The 21,088-nt window shown below is 29.0% G+C and overlaps 2 protein-coding genes across 12 annotated transcripts in view; one reads left to right on the top strand and one right to left on the bottom strand.

Moving 5' to 3' along the window:
- Dh31-r (Diuretic hormone 31 Receptor) overlaps positions 1-21,088 on the bottom strand; it is a 108,464-nt gene that overhangs the window by 31,134 nt on the left and 56,242 nt on the right. The gene's annotated exons all lie outside the window — the stretch shown is intronic.
- The window catches only part of LOC140666840 (uncharacterized), a 42,973-nt gene that overhangs the window by 21,480 nt on the left and 405 nt on the right, over positions 1-21,088 (top strand). The window contains exons 2-15 of the mRNA XM_072894383.1: positions 6,856-7,010; positions 8,090-8,378; positions 8,769-8,954; positions 9,399-9,604; positions 9,721-9,892; positions 10,627-10,944; positions 11,066-11,210; positions 11,301-11,457; positions 12,660-12,833; positions 15,614-15,902; positions 16,629-16,814; positions 17,619-17,827; positions 17,929-18,097; positions 20,482-20,799. Coding sequence (XP_072750484.1) covers positions 6,876-7,010; positions 8,090-8,378; positions 8,769-8,954; positions 9,399-9,604; positions 9,721-9,892; positions 10,627-10,944; positions 11,066-11,210; positions 11,301-11,457; positions 12,660-12,833; positions 15,614-15,902; positions 16,629-16,814; positions 17,619-17,827; positions 17,929-18,097; positions 20,482-20,799 — 2,953 coding nt within the window. The 5' untranslated portion in view covers positions 6,856-6,875. The remainder of the gene's footprint in view (positions 1-6,855; positions 7,011-8,089; positions 8,379-8,768; positions 8,955-9,398; positions 9,605-9,720; positions 9,893-10,626; positions 10,945-11,065; positions 11,211-11,300; positions 11,458-12,659; positions 12,834-15,613; positions 15,903-16,628; positions 16,815-17,618; positions 17,828-17,928; positions 18,098-20,481; positions 20,800-21,088) is intronic.

Below are 21,088 nucleotides of genomic sequence, written 5' to 3'. Positions count from 1 at the left end.
TTCACAACAAAAGACGCGATACGACGTGTAGAAATATTTTCGTCGCCACACACGAACGTTGCAAACTATCGCAAGATTTTTCCCTTCAACTTTCATTTCGAATGCATAGTTTTGCAAGAAATTTCTAAGGTATTTCGCGTGAAAACAAAGGCGGAAAAATCGTTGTCCGACCTATTTTCGCGTATGTTCGCATATCAAATTCAAATTTATGCTTGATCTCGAATGCTTATCGAATGGTTTTTCATCATTTTTTTATTGAGAATCGAGGCGAATTTAGAATGCTGCATTTGTTTCAGCGAGAATACGTTTTAGCTCGGAGCTAATCGATATTCGTTTCGTTGTTCTCGATTTTTTCCAACCTATCCATGTGGAAACGTTTGAAAGCTCAAAGTTTAAGCTCCGTACTTGACATTATCCAAATCACAAAAATTCAGATAAAAAAATCCACTAGCATTTGCATATTAATTAAACTCTGAACAGATATCTTGATGTAACATAAATCACACGTAGCAGCAAAATCGGATATTATACCTCCTTCTCTCCATCCTTCTCGTACATATTCACGAAACAATAACGAGATGTTACGGAAGAGGAGCGTACTTTTTTTTTTTTTTTTTTTTTTTTCTTTTTTTTAGTACAGTCTTGTGTTTGTCAAACACATTAGTGTACGCAAATATGCGCTTTCCGCCGATCATGTTTCTAACTTTTATTTCTTTTTTCTTTTACCGTTTTTTTTTTCTTTCTCTCTTTTCTAATAGAAAAAATCTTTTATGTATTTGCAACTGTGAGTTTATATTTTATAAAATACTAAGTAAGGAGTTTCCTTCTTCCATGTAAGAAAAAAAATTAAATATTGCGAAACATGTAATACCTACAGAGTAGAAAACATGTCTATATACGAGAATTCGAGCAATCAGATTTTTTGTTTTCGATGGCCTGAAACTTTTTAGCTCGATGTAACGCGATCCATTAAGCGCACCAAAGTAGAGTAGCAGGATATATCAAAGACGTTCCACTTTACCAGACCATTTCTTCCCTTCCAGTGCATATATCGAGAAAAAGGAATGTATAAGATTGTAAGACGTTGACTGTAAGATTACGAGCTACTATAGTAGTGTCAATTTTATTTCCTTCAAAAGTGGAGTCAATGAAAGAGCAACTTAAAGGAAATTTAATATAATCTTTGTTAATTTACTGAATCTTTTAAAATAGCACAGATGCTTTCAGTCCTGTCTTATAACCTTTCAAAGCTCGTATATCTACCTACGTTTTACACACAATTTTTTTATATACACTTCTTAACATTACTCACGTCAAATATGTATGATAAATTTACACGCTTGATAAAGTGTAAATGGCTACTGCTCTCTGTGATACATTAAAAAAAAAAAAAAAAAAAGAAAAAAAAAACATGTTCATAAATCAACTTTTTATCGGTACAAAACTTCATGAAATTTTTTTTTTCCACAGAAGTGACTTTGCCGTTTTATATCTGACTTTAAGAAAGACTTTGTCATCGTTTTATTTTATACTTTACCGCACTAATAGCTACTGCACTGTACCTATTATTATCTATTTGTCCTTAAATTTGCATATTCATATTGCATATTCATGTTTGTTATTTTGCTTTATGATGTTATCTAGAAGATTTCGATTGTAGAACATGGTAATAGATTAAAATACAATAATATAATCGAATATCCGAACGAGTTCGGAAACAATAATATACACGTTAATTAATACGTATCTGCACAAAATTTTTAAACGAAGAGAAAATAAAACGAACTATTAAACGAAACACGATCTAAATGCAATTCAATATAAATCGATGTCATATACACGGTATCCGATGTAATTGACGTTCTGCAAACGTATATAAGCAGAGACTTTCTTTGACCCCTTTTCACGTTTATCGATCGCAAGCGCGCGATCTCGCAACGAGGAACGGTAGTAGTTTTGACGGATAACAAAAACGCTTTCGTAATTCGTTTATGTTCAGTCTCTACAACGTGATGCATGCAAAGACCGACCCCATAAATCATATTCGATTTGCGGTCGTAACCATGTAATCATCATGGTCGACACGTGAAAAATGTTTTCGCAGTACGGTCAGTCTTCGTGAAAATAAGTATAGATTGTGAAATAGAAACACTCAAGAAAATGATCTTGCAACTTGAACAAAAATTTTCTAAAAGTGTAAAAAATTTACTGAAACAGATAAATTATTAGCAAATACTGCGATACTGCGATATATTTTGCACTTAATCAATTTAAATGACAGAGACAGAATTTATATCTGTACTATTAGGGTAATTTAGACGGAAAATTTTTCTGCCATGCCTATCTTTAAGGCCTAGTGTCAAAGACAATTATATTTGTGATTGATATTTGGCATTGGGATCTAAATTTTCTAGAGGTATTGCTAGAATATCGCTGCTATAAATTCTATACGTGACAAACAATATTCTAGACAGATACAAAAAGTAGCGATAAATTTTAAAATTTTTCGAGACATCTAGAAATCTATCTACGTTAGTTAAATAATTTTTGAGCAAAGGATCAGAAATCCTTTTTGTATAATTTTATGACAGCAATGTTTGTGCGTTAAAAAACGTACAAAAAAAAAACCAAATCAAAATAGATCGAACAAAGATGTAAAGATTATATAAGTCTTTTGATATATAGAAATTATAAACGGAATTCTTGAGAGTTAGGTAGAGCAGTTTATTACGATCGGCAGTATTTACATTTCTTTCTGAAACACTCAACTTACCGCGCACGTCTCGCACCACCAAGTAATCTGCAACGACAGCTGATCGCGACATTGAATCTAAACTCTGGATTTTCTAAAGAAATCGATATCGATTTATCATCTTGTTTTTCTAATCAATCGATGTTGACTTTTCATTCATTTTACATATATCGTCTCGTTCTTTTTAAGTCTCTATGTAATAAGAACGAAAATTATTATACTAAAAAATTCAATGCCCTGTTGAGTAAAATTAAAGAGTCTCTTTTTGAGATATATTTTTACCATTTCGCATTTTTCAAAATTGTAATTTTTTTTTTTTTTTTTTTTTTTCAGAGAGTTGAATTACATAAATCAGTCTGTCTGTGAGAGAATCAGTCGAGTGCGTTCAGAAGGAATTAATCAAGTAAATAAAGTCCTCTGGTAGAGACCGCGTAGCGTATACTCCGGCGCGTGGATCATCATTTTTATTTGTTTCTACAATTCCGCGAGTTGATTTGCATTTATAGTGCGCATCATGCACCGCAATATTCCTCGCATACCTCGGGGAACACAATGGCAAGACGCAAACAGCAAGTTTTCATAACAGCACGCTACTCCACCCTCGTGTTCGCGACAACAAAGCCGATTAATTATATTTCGCTGAATTAACATACACGGTACGCGGAAGATTGCATCGCCGTCGTATCGTGTAGAATATGCAACCGACGTGCGTTTCGGCCTGACATCTCCGTTCAATTCAGCGAACATGACGCGATTATCACCGCCTTCGTCGCCATCGATCAAGGGCTAAAAGCAGTCGCGTATCGGGATGACAAGAGCCACGAGACGATGACAATGAAAACACACACACACACTGTCCCATGTTTCTTAACAGCACCTGTTAAAAAAAGTAGAAAAAAGAAAATTGCATATCACATGGATAACGCGAATTTTATATAAAATATAAAAATCTACGTATATAAATTTTATATATGTACATTCTAAATATGAAAAATTGAAAAAAAAATAAGTTGTGATTCTATCAAAATTTATAGTCTTATTGTTTGAGAAATCGCGAAATCTCGCGCTCGCCAATTGCGGAAGAAAGGCATCGCGCATTACTCAAATTTCGTTGCGCTGCAAAAATCAGTTCGCACAATCAGCGAATTAATTATCATTATGCGCGATCAATTGTTTGAGTGTCCTCCGATTATGCGCGAAAGTCTCTCTCTCGCCTGAGATAAACAATTTTTGTCAACACATTTTTTAAGATCAAAGTTGCAAATAACTTTTCTTCGATTCGACGTCACTCAAGCAATTATCGCAAAACCAACAATTATCACCGTTACTCAATCGCTCAAGTTTAAGAAACCGTCAAGACGACTCGTGCACATGACAAAACCGCGCAACGCACGTCACTTCCCGTTGGCAACCAATCACGCTTTTGTACAAGTTATTTTGTAAGTATTTTTTGTCTTTCTTGTGTTCGTTGTGTGCCACAAAAACCAGAAAAAAAGCCAAAAAAAACTAAAGATTAAAGTGTGCCGTCCTTAAGCCCGTGCTTGCTGATCCATCCGCGATACTCTCGAACACTTATGGTTAGTTATATATTACATTTGCCGCACGCTCGCGTAATCTTGATAAATAATATTCTGAAAATATGTTTTATATATATATATATATATATATTATAAGTTAGAGATTAAAGTCGCTAGTATTTAATTGTAAACAACGGGTTAATTAAAACGACCTGACTAGCCAAAATCATTCAATTTATTCACACGACGTTTCGACCATATGGTTGTGGTCCTTTTCAAGTGTAATTATAAAGAAAATATATAACGGATCAAAAATTATATGGATACAATTTATACCGAATTAAACGCAAACAATACAATATAATGTCGTTAAAAAACTAGTCTATTCACACGTAAATTAAGAAAGAGAAGAAAGAATCCAATGGGACATGTTTAAAGATAGAACTTAATTATGGAACAATTAAATATGTCACTTAGTTAAAATCAACGGTTATTAAATTTGAGATAAACACAAACAACGAGACACGTCATGTCAACATGAGTTTTTTAAACGAAACTGTCAATGTTTAGAAAGAAAAACAGTTCAAACGACCTTTATAATTTTGTCATAAATATTATTTAAATTTTCGGTATCTCTTTGTAGGTTAATCGTGGAGTTAAATTCCTTGATGAAAAACATTTCAGCTATTTCTCTTTTTTTAATAAATTTTTCATCATGTAAAATAACCGTCTTGTCCCACTCAAAATCAACTCTGTGCTTGCTAACGACTGATTGATTGGTAGGATGTAATTTTATATTGTTGAGATGTTTTTTAATACGTGTGTGTACATGTCGTTTTGTTTGGCCTATGTAGAGCGCATTACAATCCTTACACTGTAATTTATAAACAACATCGGTTCTATTGTCAGTATGTAATCTGTTTTTACCACGCTTAATCAATGTATTAAGTTTATTAGTTATAGTCATAACGACGTTCAAACCAGCGTCACACACAATACGACGCAAACAAAAGCTGAATTCATTGACATAAGGAATTGAAATAAAAAGGCTGTTTTGTTGTAATTCTTTCCCCCGGGGGTCAAAATCTAAATTGTCGCGATTTTTTAAAAAATTAATCCTCTTTTTGATGTGTCGTCCAATAAGTTTGTCAAGGAAACAATTATTACGCAGCGTTTCATAAACGGTACTTAAATTCTCATTGTGGAATCTAGTATCTAGTATTTTTGATCCGTTATATATTTTCTTTATAGTTACACTTGAAAAGGACCACAACCATATGGTCGAAACGTCGTGTGAATAAATTGAATGATTTTGGCTAGTCAGGTCGTTTTAATTAACCCGTTGTTTACATATATATATATATATATATATATATATATATATATATATATATATATATATTATATATATAATAATATGCTTTATACATTTTTAATGTGCTTGTGCATTTTTCTTTTCGTGAAAAATATGTGATAAATAATAATAAGGACAAAAATAGGGTTTTATTTTATTATGATTATAAAATATTCAGATACATATACAAAAACAATAATTTTGCTAATATTATTTAATAATAGCAAAATTATTTATAATTATCGTTTTTAATAGCAGCGACATTTTTGCTGTAACAGCAAACGTCTTGTTTCGTATCTGAATATACGTAATAAGATAACAGAATAATGAGCATAAAACAAATTCTAGAATAATTTATAGTAACCTTTGTTATCATAAAGTATGTTGTAATAATAAATTTCATTTTCTATGTAAGAAAAAATGGGTATGAAAGAGCCAGTTTCAGAGAAAGACCAAGAAAATTATTAAGAAAACAATAAAATATAATATTTACTGGTCTAATTTGTTGTTTATTTATTTGTTTATATAAAACAATAAACAAAAGTACAAGACTCAACTATTTTAGTAGTCATTTCTTAATTAAAAAAAGAAAAGTTAAATCGGCTCTTTCATAACATGACGTTATTGAAAGAGCCATCAAAAGCCATGAAAAAGCCGAGTTCTAATCATCAGAACTTTGATTATAATAAATGCGTAAAATATCATCTTTTTTTTCAAAAATGAAGGACTAAGAGTCGAAGATTAAAATGATCAAACAACTTTAGCAATAAAAATTATCAAATTAAATGTAATATATAAGCTTTTTAAAAGATATAAAATTAAGTTAGAAAAATGGCGAGTAAAAGCAAACGCTGTAATTAGTGCGCAAAAATTTTATTCCAACAATAAGTAACAAATTAATCTATTATACTAACGTACGTTTTGCTCAATTTTATGATCTTCTTCAGCGCAAAAATAGAAAAGCAGATGAAAAATTGCGAAGGTGTTGCTATATAAAAACTAAAACATGTTCGTAATGCATTCAGAAACATACAAAAAATGAACGTTTCTCTTTTAAATATGACTTTTTTCTGCCCACTTTCTCCTATATATATATATATATATATATATAGGAGAAAGTGGGCACATATATATATATATATATATATGTGTGTGCCCACTTTCTCCTATATATATCTCCTATATATAGGCACACATATATATATATACATGAATATTTTGATAATGAATAGATGCTTGAGAATTATTCGCCATGGACACAGTAGAAGTACGTGTGACTGAAGGAAAATTAATCGGTATCGTCGTGAAAAGTATTCATAGTGAGCGTTACATTGCCTTCCGCGGGATACCTTATGCTAAACCTCCGCTGGGTGAACTCAGATTTAAAGTAAGTACAAAAAGTTTTTAGCGCTATTTTATTTCAAGATTTAGTTTAATTATAGTTTTTGAAATGTAAATTAGAAAGAAACAAAGAGCTAGTTAAAGGCCTTATAATTAAAGTGATAAAATTAGTTATTGTTTATTACGTAATTATTATCTTTGTTGAAATTGACAAGTGATATAAAATGTCTATTGTATATATTGAATATAATTTCATAAAATTGTAAAATATAAAAAGTGCAGTAATTTACATAAACAGTAAAAAGAAAATTAAAGATAAAATCTAATTATATCGCAAATAATCAAAGACTATAATTATTGATTTTATTAGTTTAAGCGCGATAACGAAAAAGTTTCTTACAATAAAAGATTATAATAAATGCATCTTATTTAAAAAATTACAACGTGCAATTGTAAATGCTCTCAGGTGCGAACGTGTCAAGAGATTAAACGATCTGTTTTTAGCATGAATTAATCCTCTTGCTGCTAGTGTTCGCGTGTAACTAAAGCACGTAAAAAAACTTGAGCGATAGAACTTAAGCTATAAGCAAATCGATCAATCACTGTTGAGAGTATTCTTTTCGATCTAATCTACCATTCTTCAGAGAATTAATTGATTGCTTACTAACAATAAGTTCTACCGCTTAAGTCTTTCTACTTGATATGGCTTTAAGAGAAAGAGCGCGTACATGATGCACGATACGATCAACTTCCACGAGCAAAACTTTTCGTAACTATAGTTTATATGTTCCAAAGTTTTTTACCATGCATGACATCTTATGCGTCATCACGACAGGAATATATCAAAAATTAGAAATGTGAAAAATATAGTAAATTTGTTTAAATCTAATCTTTATAGAAACGCGCTCTTGAACATAACAATTCATTTTTTTAAATACGCGAAATAAAAAGAATAATATTTAGTTCCAATCTTGTTCAACAAAAGATGTGGATATATAAATCGATAATTTCTACCCAGAATTAATTTTTCTCAAATATTTATGACCTAACGATATCGCCAAGTTCGAGAGAAGCGTCAACAAATGTTTAATATAATTTACTGACGAATTTTATTATTTATTATAGGATCCGGTACCACCAGAACCATGGTCCGGCAACCGAGACGCCTCCAAGTACGGGAATGTTGCTGTTCAAGTGAATATTTTTACGCATGAAGTCATAGGCGACGAAGATTGTCTCTATTTAAATGTATTTACTTTGAACACGAAACCATTAAAGAAACGCGCTGTAATGGTATGGATACATGGTGGTGGATTTTTTATGGGCTCCGGCGATGCATCTTTCTATGGTCCCGATCATATCATTCGGAAGGATGTAGTACTCGTTACCCTGAATTATAGATTAGGCGTTCTAGGTACATTAATTATTTCAAAATATATGAAATTTTTTTTTCAAAGTAAACATGTGTATATATTTATATCTCTATTTTTAACATTCCAAATAATTTATGTATATATGCTAATTGTAATTTTATTTTTAAATAATACTAATTTTTATAACTTTTCTTTCTAAAACTTGTTTAGAAAAAAAAAACAGTAATTACAAAATATCTATTTACAAATCCATTACACGTGTTTCGTTGTTGAGTTATAAATAAATAGAAGACTTCAGCGATTAAATACATATATATCAATGAGATATTTATTTAGTCACTGAAGTCTACGTATTTATATAATTCAGATAAATCAACTTTACTAAAACATGTTAACATTTGTCACGCTCCTCATTTTCTCTTTCTATTCAGGTTTCCTCAATTTATATAATAAAATGGCAACGGGAAATCAGGGTTTAAAAGACGTAGTTATGGCGTTACAATGGATTAAAAAAAATATATCGCAATTCGGTGGAGATCCCGATAACATTACAATTTTTGGTGAAAGTGCGGGTGGAGCGATAGTTCACTATCTGACTATTTCGCCATTAACTAAAGGTATATATCGAAAGGAGAGATGATATTAATACATATATTGAGAATAAACTTCAACAAAATCATTTAAACATTAATATTTTAAAATAAAAGCAAATGGATAATAAATGAGTTAATTTCAAGTGACCTTTGCTATGCAAAATGTTGAATTTGTTAATTCATTTTTTATATATATTAGTAATTTGTTATATCAACATACTTAGATTTTGATTACAAATCATACCTAACGTCGACGTTGTAAAAGTTACATATATAAAAAACAACTGATAATCTCCGCAATGTTTTTATTAAAGAAAGATAACTCCGAATTAATCAGAAATAAAAGATAATTAAAAGTTGCTTTTAGTTTATATATTATATTGAAGAGGAAGAAAAGCAAAATTTCATGACGATAAAATTGTATGAAGGTTCGAGTATCAATTATATGTGTATGAATGTGCTTTACAGGTTTATTTCATAAAGCAATAAGTCAAAGTGGCGTCGTAAATAATCCTTGGGCTTTGAATGAACGAGATACTTCTATTAATATTGGTCTGCAATTAGCCGAGAAACTTGGTAAGGCGACTTCAGATACGGACGTCGCCTACAAATTTCTAAAAGAAATAGATGCAAAAAAATTAAGAGAAACAGAAATGCAGTTGTTAACGCAAGCGGTAAATATCACAACGTTCTATTATTATTATTGCAGTGATAGTTTGATGAATTATATGTATGACTTATATGTATGAAAATTAATTATTTTTTATTGACGATATATATGTTCTTGTAGAGACACTTAAATATTTCGATTATATTTATGCCGACCGTGGATTCCGAGTCATCGAATCCTTTTTTACCGGTAGAACCATCGAAATTGTTACGTAATGAAATTAAAATGCCACTTATATTTGGATACACTAGTTGCGAAGGCACTTTTTTCTTACGAGGAAAATTTTTCGACTGTAAGTATTATATTTGCTTTTACTTTTCATTATATATATATATATATATATATATATATATATACACAGAAAAAAAGAATATTCTTATTTTGACAATATCTTTAGTTTCAAAATGTAAATCTTGAAATGAGATTATATTGCGTTAAACAAAGAAAATTCGCTTGGATGAAGACATTTTATATAGTTTAACCGAGAAAAATATATTCTTGTTATTTGAGAATAATTTTCTTGAATAAAGAGGAAAAAATGTGGGATAGAAAATAACACATGTTTAAATCGAAGATTATAATTTTTTTAGAGTTAAAATAATTATTTTATTCTTGAAATGACAATCGTAATATTGAAATAAGATTATAATATTGTTAAAATTTAAGATTTTTAAATTCTTCCAAGAAGATTATAAATTGTTACGTATATATGAAACAATGAATGCGTTCATATGAGTATGTAAGTTTTGATTTGACACTTACTTTTTTTCTGTGTAAGTAAATCAATCGTTTCAATGCGCGAATTTTCATAAAAGACGATCTGTGAAAAATAAGACAAGATGGACGAGGCGCTGTTAAAAAATATGCATCATCAGCAATAACAATTATTTTGTTACAATTTATTTGATCAGTGTTAATTTTTCAAATCTCATTAATACGTTATTAATAATTAATATTTAAATGCACATGTGAGAATTGTAAGTTATTTCAAAGTAATATTCACATGTTTATTTGAAATTGTTTCAGATGTAAGCAAAGAGACTCTAAAGGAAATCGATTCTGATTTCAAGAAAATCATACATCCCAGAATCTTGTGTCAATTACCACAGATACCGATCACGATATCAGAATTACGAGCATTATATTTTGGTGATAAAGCAGTGTCAGAGGAAACTATAATGACTTATGCTGATTTTATTGGAGATCAGAATTTCTATAAAGGCATTATGGAAGCAATTGATAATCAAATGAGTTCTGGTACTGACGAGCCGATCTACTTGTACAAATTTTCATATGAAAGTAAAACTTCTCCTATGAAAAATATATTTGATATTCAACTTCCAGGTATTGTGTCGTTAATTAATTTAAAACTATGAAAGAACCTTAGTTTAGATCGATTTACTTGTGATGTGTCGGAGATTATTAGATTTTGAGATTAATTAACCACATAACTAATATTTCATAGATACGGCTCACATCGAGGAACTGGGTTACTTATTTTATCCTCATATGCTAAAAGATATAGGCTTGTCACCAGCTGCACCTGATTCGGAGGATTACAAAATAATAAATTGCTTAACACAGATGTGGACAGATTTTGCTAAAACGGGGTATCACAGACTTGACATTTCTTAGAAATATTTCTTGTAATGTCAAACACAGTTGCATTGTAATATAAATTAATCATCTACTTATTTCAGAAATCCAACACCTTCTAATGAAGATACGACTTCAGCTGATTTTAAATGGACACCATTAAAAAATGGAAATGCATATAATTATTTAAATATTAATATTAAACCTCAAATGGAGATTCTTCGTAAAGACGATCAGCGATGGGATTGGAAGATTCAACAATAATTAAATTATAATATTCCCTTAAAATGCATGTGTTAAAATTGTTTAAAGCACATTTTGTTACTAATCAAACATAATATGTATAAGTATATTGTTTCTAAATCTGTTTTATTTCTAATATTTACTAATCAATGCAATTATGCGAATTATGTTTTGTTATTTACCAGGGTGTATATATAATCAAATTCTGTAAAAATATTCCTTGAGAAGTCTAGGATTTTCCAGGTATTTTTGTTCAAAATTCCAGGTAAAATTAAAATATTTTTAGATGCAATTTTAAAATAAACTTATTTATTTTAGCGTATTGTTTTTTGACATAAACAAAAAACATATATTTTAAACAATTTTATATAGACATAAACAAAAAATATATATTTTAAGCAGATTTTAAACTTAAAATATTTAAAAATAAGTATTTCTTTGAAATTTTTTTAAATTCCCTGAATCCTAACGAAATGCCATGAGAATTCCATGATTTTTCAAGGTATAATAAAATTTCCTGAGAATACCAGGTTTTCCAGGTTTTTCTCGGAAGCAGTATACACTTTTTTGTTATTTACATTAATGTTAAGTGAAAGAACGCTGAGGAAAAGAATGAATGTATTTTGCAACAAAAAGTAATATATAATTTTTCGGGCATATCAAATCACATATGTAAAAAGCATATTCTTTAAAAATAAAGTTTTTTTCCCCATTTCCGTTTGCATAGATTTCTTTATTTTCTGCTTTTGAAAAATAATTATTGTTTAAATCATCAGGAAAATTACAACAGTGTTGCTACAATACTTTTTATTACACTATCGAATTATGTGATATACTAACCATTATATATATCTCCAATCGTTGTGAAAATAATAAAAGAAGTTTCAAAATAAAAATTATTGTTTAAGTATCATTTATATTTTTTCCAATTTACTATTGTCATCTGTTCAGACGTGGATTTATAAATGAAAAAAAAACAATCAAAGAGGCAAACTCGATATTTGTGCATTATGATAAGTCTAATTATCAGTGACATCACTCATATTGTATTACATAAAAAGCAAGTCATTGAAAAGTAACGAATCATTATTTTCTGCGAGTCACTCGTGCTCTTCAACACTCATATTTCAATGTTTCATACGCATGAGCGTACGTATGGTTGCATAATCGTGAAAGAGACACGTCGACAGTCATAGTTACATAGGTCAGTCGCTTATTAGCGCTGTTTTGTCGTTATTCTTTCAGTGTCCATCATGAACAGTAGTAGAGTGGCCGTGAAGGTGAATGAAGGAGAGTTAATCGGTATCGTCGAGGAAAATATTCACGGTGGCAATTACATCGCTTTCCGAGGAATACCGTATGCAAAACCACCAGTTGGTAAACTCAGATTCAAGGTGAGTACCTCACGCTTAGTTATCTTTGTTATTAAATGTGATTCAAGTGAGTTTATTTTTCGATCCAGAATTGCAACCGGAGAGGTAGGAATTGGTATATCAAGAAATTATAATTAAATAAACAATTAGATAAACGACTTGAGAAATAAAAGCAATTTTTTCTAGTTTTATTAATATCTATTAACATTTATAAATATTTATCAATAATATTTATTACTATTTTGTCAAATAATCTTATATAAGTGCAAACAATTTGGAAAATGACAAATCACTATTTAATAATTTGCGAATATTTATAGGGAAAAAAAAGTTTTCGAAAAGTAAAAAAAAAAAAAAAAAAAAAAATAATCCTTATATGAGTGGACTTTTAAATTAAAACAATGACGATCTCAGATGTGATCGCTTGAAAAGTTTCTCTTTTAACAATTTATCTTCAGTATAAATTAGTCGTATATCATTATATAAAATTTGTGTAACTGAAGCATAAAACGTGAGCGGTAGAACTTAAGCAGTAAACGAATCGATCAATCACAGTCGAGTATTCTTGCTAATTTAATTTCATACTCGACTGGTCAATCGTTTATGGCTATTATACGTATGATTCCTCAATAATCTGCAGTCTTGGAAACACACAATGCGCAGCAAAAAAGGTTATATCTAAATATTTCAACATTGCAGAATTTTTCTAATTACAGTGTTTAAAAATAGGTTAACAATAGGTTTTTTTAATTAACACTTACGGTACACAGAGGTAGATTAAGACCCCATTTTTTCCTTTTTAATGTTGTACATTTAAAAAAATGAGTTTAGACTTCGTACTATCTAGCAGAATTAGACCGCCACTAATAGCTAACGAGCTAAAGGTGTATTTTGAGGTCAGTATATACCCCATGTATATTAACTGTTTCGAAATATAAGTGGTTTATGGATTTTTTTAAGTTTTTCCTAAAAGTTTAAAAATTTTATTTTCAATTTTATGAAAAGTTTTTCCCAAAATTTTTCGTTTTTTTTTTTATAAAAATGTATACATTTTATAATAAAAAGAAACATTTTAATTATCTGAAATTATTATTCATTTATTTGCTTCAAACATACGCAAAACCAAATGATTCGCAAGAAAAAAAACAATAAAAATATGTCACTTTGATTCTTCTGAATAATTCAACTTTTTGCAGTGCACGAAGTTATAATAATTTTTTCATGTAGTATAAAACTAGTACTTCTACTTTAAAATTATATCCGATTTTTTCTTGTTATAATACCTTATAAAGGATATGAAACTCTTAATGTAAAAAATAAAATTTTTTTTGACGTTATTCCGAATGGTTACTTCTAGGTTTCCTCACATGAAAACTATAACTCTCAGGCCAATGCACTTTTTATGAGCACACTCATTAAAGTTTAAACTTTCGATTCATGTATGATTGATATCAAAAAAATTAATTCTAAGTAAAGTTGCAGCAAAAAAGTCGATCGGGGTCACAAACATGTATCGTGTGTTGTGGTATGTACCGTAAATGTTAAACTGAATTGAAAAGAAAATATTTAATAGAAATTTTACATTATCAAAATAGTACAACATAAGCATTGGCCATCTTACCCAACTTTTAAGGAAAAGATGACCATAATATTTATAAAAAAATAGTGAAAACGAAAATAAAAATTATAGGTCATATAACAATTTACATATCTTTATAATATGTCTAACGTCGATTACGATAGCTTAACTATTTCTAAAAAGCTATAAAGCAGACCTAATGTTACGTTTTATGCATCGGCAATAAAAATTTATCACAGTTCAAACAAGAAAATAAATATAATATAAAATTTTAAATATAATAAATATGTAATTTTAAGATGCACGTGCATGGTTTTTATAGCCATATTATTCTGCGGTTTCTTCACGAAAGTAGACTTTATTGTTTATTGATGACAGTGGAAAAGATTCATACTTATTCAGTTTCGAATAAACAAAATCTGTTTAAAGAGTTTCGAAAAACCGCGACGTGCCGATTTCTATTACCACTTATTGTTAGTCAATTTTCTCCCCCCCAAAAAAAATATTCCCCGATTACGGTAAAGTTATGAAATAAATTACTCGAGTTAGTCATTGCACGCGTGTAGGGTAAACTTGGATAAGATGACCATAGTTTTTTAAAATGCAAAAAAACATACTTTTATTTTTGTTATTTTTTAATGGTGTTTGACATATTATCTTCACTGAAGCTTAAATTACGTAATATTATTGAAATTGAAAAGAAAATATTTCATAGAAATTTTATATTATCAAAATAGTACAACATAAGCATTGGCCATCTTATCCAACTTTTAAGGAAAAGATGACCATAGTGGAAAGACGGCCATAGTATTTATAAAAAAATAGTGAAAACGAAAATAAAAATTATAGGTCATAACAATTTGCATATCTTTATAATATGTCTAACGTCGATTACGATAGCTTGACTATCATTTATTCGACGTTATAACAGTTTTTAGTGGACAAATGAAAAACTTTGCAGGTAGTCAAAAGTAAAACGATGATGTAAGATTGGCAATATCGTTATTTCGAATAATGTATGCACATAAATTACTGTAAATATCGATTATCTATGATAATGACTATGATAAGAAAGCGCACTATGTAGCGATTATTGAAAAAATTACAATTCTTTTCCGTATGGCCATCATACCCTAGTTTACCATACATTTCTTATTCAAGATAAAGACCGTATCAGAGAGGAATATATAATAGTCATCACAGACGATTTATGTGTACGCAGGATCCGCTACCGCCGGAACCATGGTCGGACAGCAGAGATGCTTCAAAATACGGAAACATCGCTGTTCAGACGGATATTATCACGAAGGAGATGATCGGCGCCGAGGATTGCCTTTACTTAAATGTGTACACCACAGACGTCGAATCATGGAGAAAACGTCCGGTTATGGTGTGGATACACGGCGGTGCTTTTAACATAGGTTCCGGCGATGCATCCGTTTACGGTCCCGATTATATTGTCCGGAAGGATGTGATATTGGTTACGTTAAATTATAGACTAGGCGTCCTTGGTATGTATAGCTCGTTATATATAATCCATATATACGTATGTACGTATGTCACTTGTATTTGCAAATAATCATTAAGAAAAACGGCCAAAGATCGAGCAAAATTTCAATATATGTTGGAAAAATTATATAAAATTTATTGTTCTAAATTTGAAACATATTAAAGTAAACGTTTCGGCTGTACGCAGGCTTTTTCAATACAATTCAACCTGTATATAGTGGATTGAATTGTATTGAAAAAGGCTGCGTACAGCCGAAACGTTTACTTTAATATGTTTCAAATTTAGAACAATAAATTTTATATAATTTTTCCAACATATATTTAAATTTTGCTCGATCTTTGGCCGTTTTTCTTAATGATTATTTGTAGATAGAATTACGAGCGTTACAGAGATTTGTCTTTTCTCACTTGTATTTGGTTGTGTTTTTCGTTTCAGACGACTAATTTTTAAGCTTAATTTTATCGACGAAATTTCGTAAGAAAAAACAAAAAAAAGGTTCTTAATCTAATCGTTCTCGTAAATTAATTTTACTGTTGAATTATATGATGATAAACATTTGTCGATTCACAAATATGTAAAAAAAAAATATTGAAAAATATAAGAAATACATATTAGTGAATTTTACTTCAGATTATATGTATTTTCAGTTGACTATATGTATTTTTAGTTTAAATAAATCAATTTTGTGAAAAAAATGTATTAATCCTTTGAGACATTATAATTGCAGGTTTTCTAAATCTTAACGATGAAGTGGCAACGGGTAATCAAGGAATGAAGGATGTCATCATGGCATTACGTTGGGTTCAAAAGAATATATCAAAGTTCAGTGGAGACTCAGAAAATGTCACCATCTTTGGTGAAAGTGCTGGTGGAGCCATTGTACATTACTTGACTCTATCTCCATTAAGCGAAGGTATCAATCACAGGCTTATCGATACACAGTGTCTCAGAATCAGTCGTTTAATTATATACGGTAAAAAATTTTGTGTTAAATTTAACACATTTCTCGTGTCTTAATTTATCCACTCTAATTTTAATGTTAATTTAATAGAAGGCAAATATGTAAACAAATAACACAAATAATATGTAAAAAATTAACACAAAAATGTTAATTAGTGTAAGATTTACTTGTTAGTTGTATTGTTTTATCTCTTAGAAACGATGAATATTAACTCAATGTAGAAAAGTTAAATTAACATAACGACAGTATGTTATATTAACATAAGAGTATGTTAAAAATTTAACACAAAAGTTTCTACGTAGGAAAATTTTAACAAAAATACAAAATTTTTTTTTACTGTGCACATTCATTGGCTAAATAAATTCCGAAACGGAAAATATTATTAAAAAAATATTTGCGAATCGATAAAATGAAATAAACTCATTTGTTACAGTTTTAAGTAAATTATATTTTATAAAGGAATGTTGTTTTTTAAATATTTAAAAAAATTTTTTTGCAAAATATAATAATCGTTAATTTAAATATTAATAATATTTAATACCTAAACAAGTTATAAATAAAGACCTCATAACCTGATTCAATATTTTCAATAAGAATTTGATCGAAAATATTAAGTTTACAAAGTGTTCAAAAAATCAATAATTAAAAAAATTAATTTTTTTTCAAGATGACCTATATATTATCAAAATTGAATAGACGAAACGGAAGAGAAGAATCTTACGGGAATTAAACATACCGAACAAATATATTCTACAGGTTTGTTTCACAAAGCGATATCGCAAAGCGGCGTCGCCGCAAATCCCTGGGCTTTTAGTGAGTGGACAAATAAAGCGATGAATAAAGGTTTCCAACTTGCCGAGTACTTTGGTAAAGCAACCTCAGATCCGAAGGTCGCCTGTGAATTTCTCAAAACGATCGACGCGAGAAAACTCAGAAAAGCTGAACAGAAATTGCTGACGAAAACAGTATCTGAATATATTTTTCTATTGCGATTTAAAAATATAACGGATTAAATGTTGATAGACTATTTGAAAAATATTTTCATCGACAATATGTGTTCTTACAGGAACGCCTACAAATGATAATAGCGTTTGCACCTAGTTTAGATCATAAATCACCGAATCCATTCTTGCCGGAAGATCCAAGCATATTAATACGTCGCCGAGTCAAAGTACCATACATCATGGGTTATAACAGTTGTGAAGGATCTTACTTTGTAGCCAGCAGCTTCAAACGTAAGAATGTTTATTTGGGTTTTACTAATTATATCTCTAACTGGTGCGCAAATTTTCGCACAATATGGTCTGCTAAGAGTAATATAATAGCAGCAGTACTTAGATGACACAAAAGTACTGCTGATATTAAAATAAAATTTTTACGAATAATATTATATGTATAAATATATACATTGTACATATATACAGTACCGGTCAAAAATATATCACCTTTAGTATTTTTGAGTATAATTTTATTCAAAGTGCACATGGATATTTATAATATCATAATATATGTTTTGATAGCAAATACAACTTACCGAATAAAATATTTTTCATAAAATAATATAAAAACTTAATTTTAATAATATAAAAAATTAATTTTATAAGTAAGTAAATATATTTTTGGCCGGTATATATATATATATAATGCTGATGAATTAGGATTTTATTACTCATTTTATTACTCTCTGCGCAAGAATTATGCATTATAATTATGCGCTAGAATAAACATTTATTCCAAAATAACATTATGTTTGTTGTATACGTTTCTTATACTTTTTGTGTTCAGATATGTATACTAATATATCATCTGATATCATACTTATGCCGCCATTATCAAGATGTCTACTCAAATCTTTTTACAAAGTTCCTGATCATTTCCTAATCAAATGTTCAATAATCAACTTGTTCAAAATTCTTAATAAAGAAAATATTTTCAAGATATTTTAATACAACTTTTCTAAAATAAATTTTTTCTTATTACATATATTTTTCTAATGTTTTTCATTCATATGAAGGACAAACACAAAGCCTCTTAAATTTCAAGAATTAGATTTGTAAATGTATAAAAAAAAAACCGTATAACTTTCATAAGGTACAAGCTTTTTTACTTGTATAAAATTTTCATTTCTTTATCATTAAAATTTATAAAGAATATATACTTTATGTTCAATATTATGTTAAGATATTAAATAAAAAAAATTTATATATATATATATATATATTTATTTATTTATATTTTAAATAATTTGTTTCTTTGGCTGGATAAAATGTATAAAACTGGTTAGTGTGTGTAAAGCTGACGTTTCACTTGGTGAAAAAAGTTTCACAATAATTCTACGAAAAGTTCTATGTGTAAAAATGATTAAAATATTAATTAAACAAATTAAATTAAATTGTCAAATAAATGCTGGTTATATTTCAATAATTCTATTGATTAATGAGATTTCGTGTTTTTCTGAAATCATTTTTTATTTTCAGAGAGAGTTACATACATAAAAATTATTAGAATATTAAACAAATAGGTAGCCCGAAACACCAATGTATAAATATCTAGATGAGTCACTGGTTGTTTCTATTTCAATAGTTCTATCGACTTTAATGAAATTTCGTGTCAGTTTGTTATCACTTTTAATTTCCAGAGACAGTTTTATGAATTCTAAAAATTATTAGAATACATATATATATATATATATATATATTTAAACAAATTGTATTATATTAGCCGAGATGCCAAACATGCAAGTATCGAGATGAAACACTGGTCATTTCGATTGTTCTATCGACTTTAAATAAGATTTCGTGTTATTTTTTTTGTGTCGATCTGCAATCACTTATACATTCCGAACAGAATTCTACGTGTAAAAATTATTAGAATATTCATTGAATAAATTAGATCGAGACGTATAACATAAAATTTCATTTATATCCAGCGTCTCAGGCGATCTAATTTATATATTTAATATTCTAATAATTTTTACGCACAGAATTTTTTATAGACTTATTGCAACACTCAAGCGTTTAAAATCTAGCAAAAATGCTAAAAAAATCATCGAAGGACAAAGTGAGACGCAGCGTAAATTTGGTCTTTATTAGTTTGTCCTGATTTCTCTCCAAGCCATTCTTTTAATGGCCCATAATTATCTATTAATTAACTATTATTAATCTATCAAGAATTCTAGAAGTTTAAAAATAAAGCTAAAATCATCAATTAATAAGTTTTCACGAAGTGAGATGCTAATTTCACACACGCAGCTGACTAAAATATGAAAGCAAAATTATCGAAACGAGAATTTTCGAAAAAATTTCCTGAATTCTAAAAAAATTCCATGAGACTTCTCTGATTTTTCCAAATAAGAAGTCTCTGAAAATTCCAAAGTTTTCATATTTTTCCAGGGAATAGACACCTTGATTACTTTTAACAGACTCTACACATTGTGTGTACGAAAAATTTCACATAATATTTTGAAAATTAATTTTTCTTAAAAGTTTATTTTGTAAGATCGATATAAGGTATCTTAGCAAATTTATTTTTAAAATATTACTCGTTTGAAACACGCGGCATCTTGTACATACATCTTGTAACGATCAATATACAGTAATTGTATTTAAAATGATTTCAGAGTTAAAGAACGAGGCTTTGAAAGAAATCAATTCCGATTTAAAGAAAGCCATTTATCCCAGAGTTTTGTCTACACTACCACAGATATCGATCACAGTCGAAGAACTACGATTTTTATATTTTGGTAATAAAGAAGTGTCAGAGGAAACTCTGATGAATTATGCTAATTTTTTAGGCGATATGTGGTTTTATCGCGGCATTATGGAAACAGCTGATATTCAAATCGACTCTAATACTAATGAGCCGATTTATTTATACCAATTTTCATATGAAAGTGAAACTTCTCCCTGGAAAAAATTTTTGAACGTAACGATTCCAGGTACAGTTGTTAATTTTCACATTAACTTGTGTAAAAATCGTTAATCTTTAATAGCAAATACAAATGTGCTCATAATATAAGTTTGAAACAAGAAATCAAAAAATATATTTTAATAATAATTTATATAATTATAAGAAAGCAAACTGTTCTAAAATATTTTATTTAGTTGAAAACTTAAAATTTCTTAATATTTTATTGAAATAAAATTATATGAATCATTCTTTCTCTCTTAGTTGCCAAAAACAGCAAAAAAAAATTTATAAAATAAAGATCATATTTTCTTTTAAAG

Source organism: Anoplolepis gracilipes, chromosome 6, assembly GCF_047496725.1.
Source record: "Anoplolepis gracilipes chromosome 6, ASM4749672v1, whole genome shotgun sequence".
Lineage (NCBI taxonomy): Eukaryota > Metazoa > Arthropoda > Insecta > Hymenoptera > Formicidae > Anoplolepis > Anoplolepis gracilipes.
The sequence above is the reverse complement of the archived record's forward strand: the minus strand, read 5'-3'. Positions and strand labels throughout refer to the sequence as shown.